This window comes from Lynx canadensis, chromosome C1 (assembly GCF_007474595.2).
Source record: "Lynx canadensis isolate LIC74 chromosome C1, mLynCan4.pri.v2, whole genome shotgun sequence".
NCBI classification, from domain to species: Eukaryota; Metazoa; Chordata; class Mammalia; order Carnivora; family Felidae; genus Lynx; species Lynx canadensis.
Genome location: NC_044310.1, coordinates 33051690 through 33067303, shown reverse-complemented (window position 1 = coordinate 33067303; position 15614 = coordinate 33051690). Strand labels below are relative to the sequence as shown.

At 43.6% G+C, this 15614-nt stretch overlaps 1 protein-coding gene across 2 annotated transcripts; it reads right to left on the bottom strand.

Moving 5' to 3' along the window:
* Window positions 1-6391: 6391 nt before the first annotated feature.
* On the bottom strand, window positions 6392-15408 carry CC1H1orf50 (chromosome C1 C1orf50 homolog). 2 transcript variants are annotated; one of them, XM_030326052.1, is made up of 5 exons: window positions 15284-15408; window positions 15049-15164; window positions 7941-8027; window positions 7314-7445; window positions 6392-6745 (listed from the first exon to the last, which is right to left on the bottom strand). In XM_030326052.1, the coding sequence occupies exons 1-5, from the start codon at window positions 15360-15362 to the stop codon at window positions 6560-6562; spliced, it is 600 nt and encodes a 199-aa protein (XP_030181912.1). In that variant the 5' UTR covers window positions 15363-15408; the 3' UTR covers window positions 6392-6559. The 2 variants fall into 2 exon arrangements, with proteins under 2 accessions (XP_030181912.1, XP_030181913.1); XM_030326053.1 differs by having other exon boundaries at window positions 15293-15408.
* Between the last annotated feature and the right edge of the window lie 206 nt (window positions 15409-15614).

The following is a 15614-nucleotide window of genomic DNA, read 5'->3' as shown; positions in this document are numbered from 1 at the left end:
TAGTATTATTTGAAGTGTTAATATTTAGGATATACTGGGTGAGATAAAATGTATTATTAAAGTTAATATCACCTGCTTCTATTTTTTAATGTAGCTACTAAGAAATTTAAAACCATACATGTGACTCACGTTACATTTCTATTAGTGATGTTGACTTAGATCCTTTACAGGATCTAAGTAAGTACACAGGTATAGATGTCCATCCATTCGTACATTATTAGAGTATTTATTACGTGCCAGGCACTATGTCAGGTGCAAGGGATATAGCAGCGAACAAGGCAGACACTGCTTCTGTCCTCACGGAACTTAGATTCGAGTGTGGGCACAAATAATGTCTGCTCGTGATAAGTGCTATGGAAAACGAGGCAGGGCCAGAAGTTATTTTGACGTGAGACGAGTTGGTATCTCTCACAGGGGAATCAGTGCAGTGCTACTTGAGCAGGGACCTAAATGGTGAGAAGCCACAAACCATGCAAAGACCTTGGGGAAATGTTCCAGGCAGGTGGAACAGCAAATGTATAGCCTTTGAAGCAGAAATGAGCTTGATTTGTTAAAGGGACAAGGTCAGCAGGAACGTGGCAAGACCACACGGAATCCTGGAAAAAAGCTTGGGCTCTAGTCTAAGTGTAATGAGAAATTCTTGAATCATCTTTATAGAGAAGTGTTGGGACCCAATTTATATTTTTAAAGGACAACGCTACCGGGGCACCTGGGTGGTTCAGCCGGTTAAGCGTCCAACTCTTGATCTGGGCTCCAGTCATGATCTCACGGTTGGTGAGATCAAGCCCCACATTGGGCTCTGTGCTGACAGCATGGAGCCTGCTTGGGATCTCTCTCTCCACCTCTCTACCCCTCCCCACTCAGGCTCTTTCTCTTTCAAAATAAATAAATAAACATTTAAAAATAACAATAATAAAGGGCAATGCTACCAGTCTCTGTGGAGCTAGCCTGAAGCACCGTGAGAACCGGGGCAGGGAGGTTTGCTGGGAAGTCACTGCATTAGTCCAGGCCAGAGACACTGCGGTGGTCTGGCCCTAGGGGTACTGGTGGAAGTGGTGAGAAGCAGTCAGATGTGGGATATATTCTGAAGACAGCTGAGAAGACCTGCTGACTGGCACAGGAAGAACAAACAGAATCGAGGATGACTTAGATTTCTGGCCTCCAAAACAGTGAGCTAGGTGTTGATGGCAGTGGAGAGGACTGGCAATGAAACACGCTTGGGGCAGAATTCCAGACTCATTTTGGACATGTTAGGTTTATCGTGACGTCAAGTGAGGCTGTTGGGTAAGTAAGTCTGCATGAAGCTCAGGAGAGAGCAGGGTTGGAGACATGTAAGTGCGTCAACAGCATATGGGGGGTATGTAATCCGTGGGAATGGGTTAGATCACCTAATAGAGAGAAAAGAGGGCTAAGGAATAGGCCCCAGAGCAATCCAAAAGCTAGATGTCAGGAGACAGAAAAGGTGTAGTCAGTGAGGTTGGAAAAAAGCAGATGGTAATATTCCAAATCAAAATGAAGACAAAAGCTTTCAACTAGAGGCTGGTCCACTGAATCAAAAGTACTTTAGAAATAATCACTCCACGCACTGAGCAGCTCCTTCCTCCCAATCTCCAGCTCTTTAAGGGGATGAACCCTATCTTGTGCCTGGGGGGTTTGCACAGGCTTTTAGTGCCAGGAACATGGGCTCCACTGCTTATGAGTTATGTCCTTAGGTAAATTACTTAACTTCTCCGGGCCGTGATATACATGCCCTGTGTGCTCATCACTACACATCCCAGTGAACTACTCCTATGGTATCCCATATGCACATCTTCCTCTGTCGCTTTGGTATTTAACTTTCTTACACCTCTATGTCAGGATCCTCTAGGGCTGGTTATGCTCAGACTTGAATCCAACAGGACGGTTGGAGTCTGAGCCATACCACTCTCTATCACTATAACCATGGGCCTGTTGCTTAATCTTTGAGCAGATGTTTCCATTTTCTAAAACAGGAATACAATATACCTCATAGATAGTTGGTTATATAAAAATTCAATCAGGTAATGGATATGCTTGGCAGAATAAAAGCTCACTAAGCAGTATTTGTCATCTTTGCATCTACGATACCAATACTCCCAATACTGGTGGACTGACTGATAACTTGAGAAGGTTAAGACCCAGCAAACCTCCTTCCAGACAGCTAGGGTGGAGACGGACAAGTACAGTCAGGTGCTATTCACACCTAGTGAACCTGGACAGGACCAGCATGGTGGATTAATAAAGCAAACACAGATTGCTCATTATTCTGGGAAACATCAGGATGTCTTCCACTTCTGTATTTTGTTGCGTGGATCCCCAACGTCCGTATCAGCATTCAAGCCAGAAATTCAACCATTACCTAAGACTTTCTTCTCACTCATCCCCCGACATCTTATTATTTAACAAGCTGCAATCTATTGTACCTTCAAAATGCCAAGCTTTATCAAATCCAAGACCCCAACCATTGTAAGACACAGCATTATGTTATGCAGCTCTGAGAAAGGACAAAGTGCTGCCACTTAAACTACGACGTGCCACTGACTTTTAGAAGCATCCGAGTTTCAGAGATATTAAAACGTGGGGGAAGAAAAGTATACCTTACAACTGATGAAATTATATATCTCATTCCATCACTGCTACCTTAGTTCAAGCCTCCGTCCTCTCTTGCCTGGACTAGGGATGGAAGCTCCTAATGGTCTTCCCTCCACTCATCTTCTAACACCAAAACAGATTTCTAAAAGGCCAATATTGCCAGCTACGTACCCCCAAATCTTTCATTTAACCCTTTTCCCATAGCCCCTGGCCCACATTCTTCACTTTAAACTGGCTGAAATTTTCCAAATGTCATATTGCTTCTAGTCTGGAATTGCTTTTCCTCCCCTTCTTCATCTACTTATCTCTTAGCTACTAGAAGTAAGAGTTTTCTAGGGGCACCTGGGTGGCTCAGTCAGTTGAGCTTCCGACTCTTGATTTCAGCTCAGGTCATGATCTCAAGGTTGTAGGATCAAGCCCACGTCAGGGGCTCAGCATGGAGCCTGCTTAAGATTCTCTCTCTTCTTCCCCCTCCACCCCCTGCGCTCTCTCTCTCTCCTCTCTCTCTCCCCCTCTCTCTGAAGAAGGAGGAGGAGGAGGAGAAGGAGAAAGAGTTTTCTAGCCAGGTCGTACCTCACTCTAGCCCTCCTGACTGCCAGGACTAGTTTGGTTGACATGGCTTGTTAAAATGGATATCCCTTTCTTCACTCACAAACATCCAAAAATGAACCCTACTCCAAATTCCAAAGACATCTTTCTCTAGAGGACAGGTGAGAGTGTCCAAACAAGCTCTAACTCTTGTTTTTCAACACATAAGCTGGTGTCTGCTCTTCCAAAGTCTTCCTAAATTCTCCAAGCTGTTAGGTATCCTTCCGTGGTGCTCCATATCCTACATGCCACTATCATAGTCTTTTTTATACCACACTGTAATTGTTGATTTGGTTCCTCCCCTACTAGACTGTGAGCTTCTTGGGAATAGGTGCCTGTTTTATTCAGCTGTGTTATTCTCCAGAACATGGAACCTAGAAGGCACTTAATACTTCTAAAATCGTTGAATGGGTAGATGGATGGGTGAATGAAAAGTGGTTACTGTATATAACCAAGGGGTCCTAGATCCCCACTCAGAGGTGCTACCTCCAAAGTCATTTCACATTGCCACTGACTTTCCCGAAGTTTGGTAATTGGCAGAAGTACCAAAGAGCAATGGCACTACCTGGTGGTCAGTGCAGGGAACGCACCTTATTGAACAGAAGAACTTTTTTTTAACCACTGCTCTCTTTTTTGCTCTAGAGTGGTTAGGAAATGTAAAGAGTGAGGGAGATTTGGATTTTAAAAAGATCAAGCTGATGATTTTTTGAAGAATGGATTGGAGAAGGGATACAGGAGGAAGCAGGGATGCTAGCTGGGGAAGTTATTTTGTCAGAGCAGAGTCCAGTTCCCATCGTGACTTTACCACTACCATGCTTAACCACTTTGTAATACTGCCTCTTTTACCCAAGAACCTTCTTTTCTCCCTCTCAGCTAAGCACTGTGGCAGAGATTCTAAGATCTGCTTGATGATTTCTGCCTTCTGGTATTCACGCCTTCGTTTAATTCCCTCCTTTGAGTGTGGGCTTGCCTAGGACTTGCTTCCAATGGACAGAACACAGCAAAAGCATGAGATGTCACTCCCGTGATTAGAATACACAAAGCTGTAACTTCCATCCTGCTGGCAGACTCATCCTTGTTGGCTTTGATAAGGAAAGTTGCCATGTTGGGGAGACCCATGTGGCAAGGAACTGAAGTCAGTTTCTGGTTAACAGTCTATTGGTAAACAGAATTAACAATGTTAGTCCAACAGGAGGAATTAAAATTGGGCCAAATTTTAAGTTAGCTTGGAAACAGACCCTTCTCCAGCCTTCAGATGAGAACCCAGTCCTGGCCAATAATCAGAACGCAGCCTGTGAAAAACCTTGAAGCAGAGGGCCCAGGTTAAGTGTGCCTGAACTCCTGACCCATAGAAACTATGAAATCATAAATGTGTGTTGTTTTAAGCCACTAAGTTTCTGGTAATTTATGCAACAACAGATAACTAATAAACACCTACTCAGAATGTGTCATTACCATGCAGGTCAGGACCTTTTGAAAACCTGGGAAACTTACATAACCAACTATTATACCACTAAAGTGTGTGTGTGTGTGTGTGTGTGTGTGTGTGTGTGTGTGTGTCCCCTACACCATCCCCATCAGAGGCTTTTGCAGCTGCCCCACAGGCATCCCCCCGTGAAACGAATGACCAAGTATCACCTGGGTGGCCCTGTCAGGTTCTAGCCCCATTCTGTGTGAGGCCTTCATGGACCATTTTACAGCTAACAAGAAATACACCTTATGAGGAAAGGCCATGAAAACTAGGATGGGGTTAGGATATTACCAAGCAGATCAGCACAAGAGACATCCATACCCAGAAAGGAACTTGGGCAACTGTGGTTACAGCAGACTGTGATAAGATATATGGCACTGAAGTACAGCCACACTGGATATGCTGTAAATTCAGTTAATTCCACTGAACACACGAGGTGAGGTAGAGTCCCACAAGAGTCTAGTCAGAATGAGAACTAGAGGAACTCAGCTAAAAAGCCTCTGCTAAATTATTGGGTAATTCAGGTCAAAATCAGTTTCAATCTGAATTAACTCATGATCAACAGGTTGGCTCTTTTTCTTGTTTCTCACCCACTGCCCCTCTTCCACAATAGTTTGAGGTTGCCATTTAAATGGAGTTGGCCAGGGGCGCCTGGGTGGCGCAGTCGGTTAAGCGTCCGACTTCAGCCAGGTCACGATCTCGCGGTCCGTGAGTTCGAGCCCCGCGTCAGGCTCTGGGCTGATGGCTCAGAGCCTGGAGCCTGTTTCCGATTCTGTGTCTCCCTCTCTCTCTGCCCCTCCCCCGTTCATGCTCTGTCTCTCTCTGTCCCCAAAATAAATAAACGTTGAAAAAAAAAAATTTAAAAAAAAAAAAATAATAAAATAAATGGAGTTGGCCTGCTGCAGATGGCTAAACTCTGGATCTCCTCTTCAGCAAGGCTACAGCACAGATCCATACAGTGGTCCGCGGCAGCCTCCCACATCTCTTCCAAGTCTAGAATTCTGTGAGGTTACAGGTAGACCTTCCCCAAACCTGTCCATTGTTGCTGCCCCAGAATCTCCAGTCACTCAAAGTAGGCAGAAAGAGCAAAACAGGCAAGCCACACTTCCGCAAGAGTGCAAAAATACCAGAATCACACACTGTCTAGTCCAGGCAAGCCGAGCTGTTCATCATCCTCCATTACGCAACATTCCTGTTCCCAGACGCATCTGAAGTTGGAGCTACACTAACTGCTCAACAGCCTCAACCCAATCTGTTTTAAGTTTCAAGTTTTTATTTAAATTCTAGTTAACATATCATGTAATATTGGTTTCAGAAGTAGAATTTAGTGATTCATCACTTACATAGAACACCCAGTGCTCACCACAAGTGCCCTCCTTAATCCCCATTATCCATCTAGCCCATCCCCAACCCACCTCCATGAACCCTCAGTTTGTTCCCTATTGTTAAAGTTTGTTTTATGGTTTGCCTCTCTCTCTCTCTCTTTCCCCCCTATGTTCAACCTCAACCCAATCTCAAACACTTCCAGTTACAAAAAGACTAAAAACAGTCCTCTCTGGAAAATGCCTCGCCAACCTTTATGTGGGTAGAAGACACCCCTTTCTCCAATGCTCTGACTTACGGGAGAACAGATGGAGATAAAGGAGAAGGAAAGTACACTGGCCAGTACTCTGAAAGTGACTGGTTGGGTCTGGTATGATTCATTACCATCGGAACTGAAAGTAATTACGACAGCATTTATATGCACACAGGGTCTCGTTTCAAGAAGTGCATGATTCCCCCACAAGACTTCAATTCTCATGCCCCCTCCCATCAACGCAGAAAATGAGGGCAACAAGGAGGTGATAGTGGTAAGTCCTTGCTGTGAGAGCTGTTTGTCAGAGACCTCTCTCAGTCAGTCAGTCCCTGGAAGGCGGGTTCAGTGCTTGGAGGCAGGGCCGCTGGCTGGCTTAGCAACCTGTCCACTATGCTGATTTTAGCATCATGCTTCTCAATATCCTCATACGGAGTCCAGGAGAAGTCATGCTGGAGCTTGTAGGCGCCAAGGAAGTCATGTGGACAACTTGTCCCCCATTCCTAAAGAAGGCAAAGGAGTCAGTTCTCATCAGGGTAGAAGGTAAAGAAATTGAGCTTATTTCCTCATTTTCTAAAATGTCTATTTACTTATTTTGAGACAGAGAGAGACAGAAAGCAAGCGGGGAAAGGGCACAGAGAGAGGGAGACAGATAATCCCAAGCAGGCTCCGGAGCCGTCAGTGCAGAGCCTGATGCAGGGCTTGAACCCACAAACAGTGAGATCATAACCTGAGCCAAAACCAAGAATCATTATCCCACTGAGCCACCCAGGCTCCCCTCATTTCCTCATTGTATGCCACAAATTTCTTTTTTGGGTTTTCACTTCATACCAGTCAGAATCATCCTCACTGCATTACACATCAGATACCTCCCTTAACAGAGATAATGACTGTGAGATAATTTAATTGTGTTTTTCATGTATATTTTTTAAGAGTCATGCCAGGGCTCACGAAAAACTCCAATTTTCTAGAAGGCCATATACAAACCCTTATGCCTACATCTTCACGCACATATGCCAAGAGTTTCTCAAAGACCAGAGTAGATTTCTGCGCAAAAATACATGTTCTTACCTTTGGAGAAATAATAGAAAAATACTGCTGACCACTCTCCCGTTTATAAAGGTAATAAATGTTGCCAGGTTTTTTTACTATATTACAAGCTACATGGTGCAAGTCGGCATCTCTGCGAGCATCTTCCAGTACCTAAGAACCACAGAGATGTAACAAATTAAGTATTGGACATAACAGGCACACTCAGTGATTATCCCAATCAATGCTTAGGAATTGCTCCCCCATAGCACACAGTCACTACTAGGACCCAGATGATTCTGAGGAGACAAAAATTAGACTATGCTACTAGACTGTAAAAATGCCTTTAGAAGAATTGCATTGGTGAACGTCACTGGCTTTGAGTGCCTTTTAAATTTCTTTCCTATTTTTCTGCAGTATGTACATTTCTTTTAAAACTGAGAACATGTTTTTCCCCTCAAAATGCTTTACTTCACTAAAACTGTCTCCCAGTGAAAAAGCTTACCTCATACCTAACTTCTTGGGCTTACTCTATTTTGCTCAACACTTCTATATTTCTAGGAGGTCCTGAAGACAAAATAGTTTAACGATTATAAGCAAGACCAGGCAGACCTGTGAATTAAATGAGGAAAAGGAGTCCCTACCTAAAAGCTGTTACGTGTTACTCACCTTCCTGGCTTGTTCTTGTAAATGTTGGATTTGCTCAGCTATGACTGTTAGTTTGTTGGTGGCATTTGCTCGGATGAATTCGTCAGCCTACAGGTGAGACAAAACCAAACTGTGGGTGGAAAAAGGATAAGACTTCGACAATGTTCGTATTTAGAGCTCAGAGTGAAGAGTTACCTCAACATCCTCGCTTATGCCTTAAATACCCTTCCTAGCCTCAACACAGTCCTGGGAACTCGCACTCATCTCACCCAGTTCCCACCCAACTCAAATAGCACTGTTTATAAGAAGCTCACCCTGCCAGGACCCCACACAGCAGAACTAAGTCCTCCTTCTTTTCTACGTCCCAGAGCTTTCTACCCTCTGTATTCCAGTCACTCTGCACTTCTTCAGTCCTCTAACATGGTCTACTCTCACATGCTAACACATGTACGGAATATGCCCTTTCCTCAACAGAAAATACTTCCCCTCTTACTCTTTGCCCAAATAAACACACTTATTCCTCAGGTCTCCATTTATTTTTCCTCATGTTTAAATACTTCTGAGATCTGGGATGGGTCTTAAAATAAAAAGACACTTGTGATAAAGTTCTTATCACCTGTTATGTAGGAATCTAGCTATATATAGGAAGGACCTATTAATCTGACTGTTGCCTCAGCTGAATTATTTACATCATACCTAGTTATATTTTAACTTATATTTGCCTTCCTAATTGTTACTTCAAATGCTTTCTTGTTTTTTTTAAGTAGGCTCCACGCCCAATGTGAGGCTCGAACTCACGACCGTGAAATCCAGAGTCACATGCTCTAACTACCCCCCTGAGCCTTTAAAGACTATACTAGGATGTAGATCTGAAACAATGTTATATTGTGCACATAAGACTTCCTGTCTTGTGCTAGGAAGTGCAAATGAAGGCAATGGAAATTGCTTAAAATAAATCAAACACTTTTCAAAACCAGAGAGACTGGTGTGACCAATGGGAAGGATTATCACTCAGGCATCAGAAATCTGTCAAAGACTTCCAGCTTACTATCAAGAAAACCTGATTAATGTCTAGGGGTATACGGCAAGTTAAGAAGAAGAAATTATGAGATTAAACTCAAACTAAGAAATATCAAGAGGGTGCCTGTGTGGCTCAGGCGGTTAAGCGTCTGACTTTGGCTCAGGTCATGATCTCACAGTTCATGAGTCCGAGCCCCACATCAGGTTCTGTGCTGACAAGTCAGAGCCTGGAGCCTGCTTAGGATTCTGTGCCTCCCTCCCTCTCTGCCCCTCCCCCACTCACACTCTTGTCTCTGTCTCTCAAAAATAAACAAACATTAAAAAAATTTTTTTAGGGGGGCGCCTGGGTGGCGCAGTCGGTTAAGCGTCCGACTTCAGCCAGGTCACGATCTCGCGGTCCGGGAGTTCGAGCCCCGCGTCAGGCTCTGGGCTGATGGCTCAGAGCCTGGAGCCTGTTTCCGATTCTGTGTCTCCCTCTCTCTCTGCCCCTCCCCCGTTCATGCTCTCTCTCTCTGTCCCCAAAAAAATAAATAAACGTTGAAAAAAAAAAATTAAAAAAAAAATTTTTTTTAGGGGCATCTGGATGGCTCAGTCAGTTAAGCCTCCAACTGAGGCTTCGTGGTTTCAAGCCCCATGTCGGGCTCTGTGCTGAAAGCTCAGAGCCTAGAGCCTGATCCCAATTCCATGTCTCCCTCTCTGCCCCTCCCCCCTCATGCTCTGTCTCAGTCTCTCAAAAATAGACATTAAAAATTTTTTTTAATTTAAATTTATTACAAATATTTTGTAATATATTTAAAGATATATTATAATGATATAACATATTATATAATATATATTATAATTAATATATTATATATAATTATATATGTATATTATATATATTTAAATTTTATTTTAATAAAAATACAAAAAAGAAATATTAAGAGAATTTGCTGGTGAGTTGAGGAAGCTCAAGGTAAAAGTCAGGTATAAGCCAGCATCACATGAGAAGAAAACAATGGAGTCAACAGAGTCAATCATTTATCTGCTCCACAAATAGAGATTGAGCAGCCACTGTGTATGAGACATCATGCCAGGCCCTGGACATACTAGAAACAGGAGAAAGAAGTCCCTACCTCCATCAAGATTGCAGCCTAATGCACTGTCCTTCAGAATATGAAGTAAAATATGTAATTTTTTTAATGTTTATTTATTTTGAAAGAAAGCACGAGTGGAGGAGAGGCAGAGAAAGCAAGAGAGAGAGAATCCCAAGCAGGCTCCACTGTCAGCACAAAACTCAATGAGGGGCTCAATCCCACAAACTGTGGGATCATGACCTGAGCCGAAACCAAGAGTCAGTTGCTTAATCAACTGAGCCACCCAGGTACCCCAAAGTAGTAAATTTTTAACTTTCTAGCAGCTGTGTTAAAAATAAAAATAAGTAAAATTAATTATAATATTTTATTTAACCCAATACATCAAAAAACATTATTCCAACATGCAATCAGTATAAAAAATTTTAATGAGATACTTTACATTTCATACTAAGTATATACTTATATTTTACACTCATACTATCAATTGAGATACCAAATTATCGTGAGAAATACTCAATCTGGGGCACCTGGGTGGCTCAGTCAGTTAAGCGTTTGACTTCGGCTCAGGTCATGATCTCACAGTTTGTGGGTTTGAGCCCCCTATCAGGCACTGTGCTGACAGCTCAGAGCTTGGAGCCTGCCTCAGAATCTGTGTCTCCCTCTCTCTGTGCCCCTCTCCTGCTCGTGCGTGCTCTCTCTCTCTCTCAAAAATAAACAAACATTAAAAAAAATTAAAAGAGGGGCGCCTGGGTGGCGCAGTCGGTTAAGCGTCCGACTTCAGCCAGGTCACGATCTCGCGGTCCGTGAGTTCGAGCTCCGCGTCAGGCTCTGGGCTGATGGCTCGGAGCCTGGAGCCTGTTTCCGATTCTGTGTCTCCCTCTCTCTCTGCCCCTCGCCCGTTCATGCTCTGTCTCTCTCTGTCCCAAAAATAAATAAACGTAAAAAAAAAAATTAAGAAAAAAAAAAATAAAAAAAAAAAATTAAAAGAAATACTCAATCGGTACTTAAACTTCATAAAATTTGCATTTAAAAGGGTCAGTTCACATACTCAGCTTGTTCCAAATATACTTCAAAACTGTCCAATAATTGAATCAATTATCACATTTTAAAATGTAAATTGTTAAAATTACATAAAATTTAAAATCCAGTTTCTCGGCTGCATTAACCATATAGCCCAAATGCTCAACAACCATATGTGGTTAGAGGCTACCATAATGCATAACACAGCTCTGGTGAGAGATACAGACACCAACAAGAAAGACAATTAGAGCTAGTATTATGTGGACTCAGAATAATGATGTGCTATTATGAAGAAAATAACCAGAATTATGTGGTAGAAGCAGATCAGAGGTAACAAGTGAGTGGAGTAACTGGTTTAATAGGTAGTGGTAAGCACCGCAGGGATTGGCATGCATGAGCAGGCTAGATGCAAATTCAATTTATTTATTTATTTATTTATTTATTTAAATGTGTTGTTTTTTTTAATGTTTATTTATTTTTAAGAGACAGAGACAGAGCATGAGTGGGGGCGGAACAGGGAGAGAGAGGGAGACACAGAATCCAAAGCAGGCTCCAGGCTCTGAGCTGTCAGCACAGAGCCCGATGTGGGGGCTCGAACTCGTGAACCAGGAGATCATGACCTGAGCTGAAGTCAGACACTTACCAATTGAGCCACCCAGGTGCCCCTGTTTACTTTTTTTTTTTTTTTTTTTTTAGAGAGAGAGAGAGAGCATAAGCTGGGAAGGGGCAGAGAGAGAGGGGAACAGAGGATCTGAAGTGGGTTCTTTGCTGACACAGAGAGCCGGATGTGGGGCTCGAACTCACAAACCATGAGATCATGACCTGAGCCAAGGTCAGATGCTTAACTGACTGAGTCACCAGGTACCCATATTCAATTTAATAATACCATCATCTGGATGGAGTGGAGTATAACCTTCAATAGACAAGAAGGCCTCACTGAAGATGTGACATTTGACTTGGGTCTGAAGAAAAGAAAGGGCCACCCATGCAACAAAAACTGGAGAAGTTATGTCTAAAAGTCAGTTAGCGAGGGGCAGTAGTTAATGAGTAGTCAGTAAGGGGGCAGGGACCAGATCATGCAAGGCCTTATGGCCCATGGTGAAAGTACTGCATTTTGTTCCAAGGACAGTGAGGTACCTGATGGCCAAAGAGAAAGCAGGTGGTTTCTAGAGCTAAGAGAGTTCTAGGTTAGGAGTGGCCTCATTATTAATCTTCTTCTTAAGGTGGTGGCAGCAAATCTGTTCCTTGTAAACAAAACAGTCTAATTCACAACAGAAATGAGAAGAGTACTTCTAATTACTAAACACTTCTAATTACTGAAGAGTACTTCTAATTACTGGCCCCAATCATTCTGAGGCCCTTCACATATATTATCTAACTTAATTTTTATAATACCTTATGAAGTTGGAGATGATAACTTCAGTCTCATTTTAGGAATTATACCCAGAGAGGTAAAGCAACCTGTTCAAGGGTTAATAACAGCTAATAAATGGCAGTTGAAGATTTGAACACAGATCAGTCTGATTCCAAATTTCTGCCTTAATACCAGACCTCTAGAGCATTCTAAACACACATCAATACCAAAATGGCATGGCAGCAGTCAGTCCTGCTACAAAGTACATTTCAGGACACCAACAGTAAATATGCTTGATTCAATATGTTTGTTTCTATTGTTTTTATTCCAGCTGCTCAATATTGATAATATTGGAAAAAAGGAGGCAGCACCATAATGCATCCTCTGTATTTTACTAGATAATACGCTGAAGGGCAAAAACTGTGTTCCATCTTCTTTTTTTTGTTTGTTTCAGGCCATTGTAATAAATATGATGGTCACTCAGTAAGCCATGAAAATGTTTGCCCACGCTTTGGGCCTAGTTGCCTCCCTCCCAACAAGTGATCCAGTTAAACAGACACATGGTATTCTCCTAATCCATAAAAAAAATTTTTTTTAACGTTTATTTATTTTTGAGACAGAGAGAGAGAGAGCATGAACAGGGGAGGATCAGAGAGAGGGAGACACAGAATCCGAAACAGGCTCCAGGCTCTGAGCTGTCAGCACAGAGCCCGACGCGGGGCTCGAACCCACGGACTGCGAGATCATGACCTGAGCCGAAGTCAGCCGCTTAACTGACTGAGCCACCCAGGCGCCCCTCTCCTAATCTACAAAAGTTATGCTTTGCTTCCCACCTCTCTAGAAAAGACAAGTCACTGAGTTTGAATCAAAAGCACCTTCCTAAGCATTTGAATACTTCTTAAATTAAAAAAAAAAAACCAAAACCTGAAGTACAGAGATGTTTATGTGAGGGAATTTGAGCACATTAATTATTAAATATTTTGAACAAAATAAAGACCTTTGAATATAACCAAAGCCAAATGTGATAGTGCACACAAGGGTGAGAGAAGTATCAGAAGCTTTAAAGCAGCAGGGCCCTTTATCTGTACATATTGAGGAGGGTTCTACAACTGGAAGTCTTGGCAAAAATTAGATGGAGGGGTACCTGGGTGGCTCAGTGGGTTAAGCGACCAACTTCTGCTCAGGTCATGATCTCGCAGTCCGTGAGTTCGAGTCCTGGGTCGGGCTCTGTGCTGACAGCTCAGAGCCTGGAGCCTGTTTCAGGTTCTGTGTCTCCCTCTCTCTCCGACCCTCCCCCATTCATGCTCTCTCTCTGTCTCAAAAATAAATAAACATTAAAAAAAATTTATAAAAAAAAATTAGATGGAATTTGGTTTTTCGCAGCTTTAGATCTAGGAGCTTTCCTAGTTGAGACCCTGCATTTTACAGATGAAGAAGCTGAAGTCCAGAGAAAAGTAATTTCCCTTAAGTTACAGTGCAAGTTATTATCAACAGTGGGATTAACACGCACGTGTCAAAATTTCTGACGCTTTTTGTTATTTCACATTTCCTCCTTATTCTCTTGGCAATGAATGTGTAAGCACTGGGCTTGGGAATGTTGTGCCCAGTGAATGAGAACACAGGACAAAATTTAAGAGTCCCTGTCCTTCTAGTATACAGGTATGCTGTTTCGAAGGGACACATGCACCCCAATGTTTATAGCAGCACTATCAACAATAACCAAAGTATGGAAAGAGCCCAAATGTCCATCGATGGATGAATGGATAAAGAAGATGTGGTATATATATACAACGGAGTATTACTCGGCAATCAAAAAGAATGAAATCTTGCCATTTGCAACTACGTGGATGGAACTGGAGGGTATTATGCTAAGTGAAATTAGCCAGTCAGAGAAAGACAAATATCATATGACTTCACTCATATGAAGAATTTAAGATACAAAACAGATGAACATAAGGGAAGCAAAAATAACATAAAAACAGGGAGGGGCACAAAACATAAGAGACTCTTAAATATGGAGAACAAACAGAAGTTTACTGGAGGGGTTGTGGGAGGGGGGATGGGACTAAATGAGTAAAGGGCATTAAGGAATCTACTCCTGAAATCATTGTTGCACTATATGCTAACTAACTTGGATATAAATTTTAAAAATAAATTAAATGAAAATAAATTTCAAAAAGTCCCTGTCCTTCTAAAAGATGTTACGTTCTAAAAGCGTTCAGGGCACAGATAACGATCTAATGGGAAGCGGTTTAAAGTAAGTGGACTATGCATCCCTGCAGAATCCGTTAGGGTAATCTGACACTTGCATGGAAACTTCTCTTCACGAGTCAAATGGGAAGAATAACTTCTGTACTGCCTACCTTACAGGGCTGTCCTGAGGCCCAAATGAAATACTGAATATTCAAAGTGCTGTGCAAAACTTCCCACGAAAGGAGATTATGGGCACTCATATTGCAGATGGAGCCTTTGGTCTCAGAAGCTCAGAGTGCGAGTCAGACAACCGACCCTCAATGACAATCAGTTTTCCCGAGTTGTAAAATGGAGACAAAAAGCAAATGGCTTTCGCTTTGGCTTTGGCTGTGAGGTCCCAGTCTCAAGATGCAGGGCCAAACGTGAACCAAAACGGTTCTTTACTTCCCCAGCCGCGCCTCCTCACCTTCTGCACCTGCTCTGCGAGCGCCACGAGGTCTAAAGGGTCCCCGGCCCGGTGGGTGTGGTAGGGGCTCACTAGGGCCAGGCCTCCGGGGGTCGGGGTGAGCTCCACCAGGGCTCCTGCGACACATACCCAGGAACACAGCCCGTGAGCGCCCGCCCTCGGCCTCCCGCGCAGCCCGGGAGACTAGCTGCTCCGTGAGGGCTTCTTTCCCCGCTCGGACTCCCGCCCTGCGTACCTCCCCGACCTGTAGCCGGCTGAACTCTTTGGTCTGCGGGGACTCCCCCCGACTGCCCCGGCGTCTCGGCGTCCCCCATGACAACAGCCAAACCCCCCTGCGTCCCCAGCCGCGGCGCGGGGCGGAAGAGCATGCGCATAGAGGCCTGTGGGCGGAGCTTCTGCGTTCCCTGGCCATTGGCCATCAGGGCTGAGGGGCACCGCCTGAGCCCGGAGGCGGGGCTCCAGCTGACGCCCTGGGCTCTGCTGAGGGGCGGGGTGCTGGCTTAGGGAAAGCCAAAAAGGGCAGTGCAACGTTCGTGGGCATGCGCCGCCGGGCTTGGGAGGCGGGG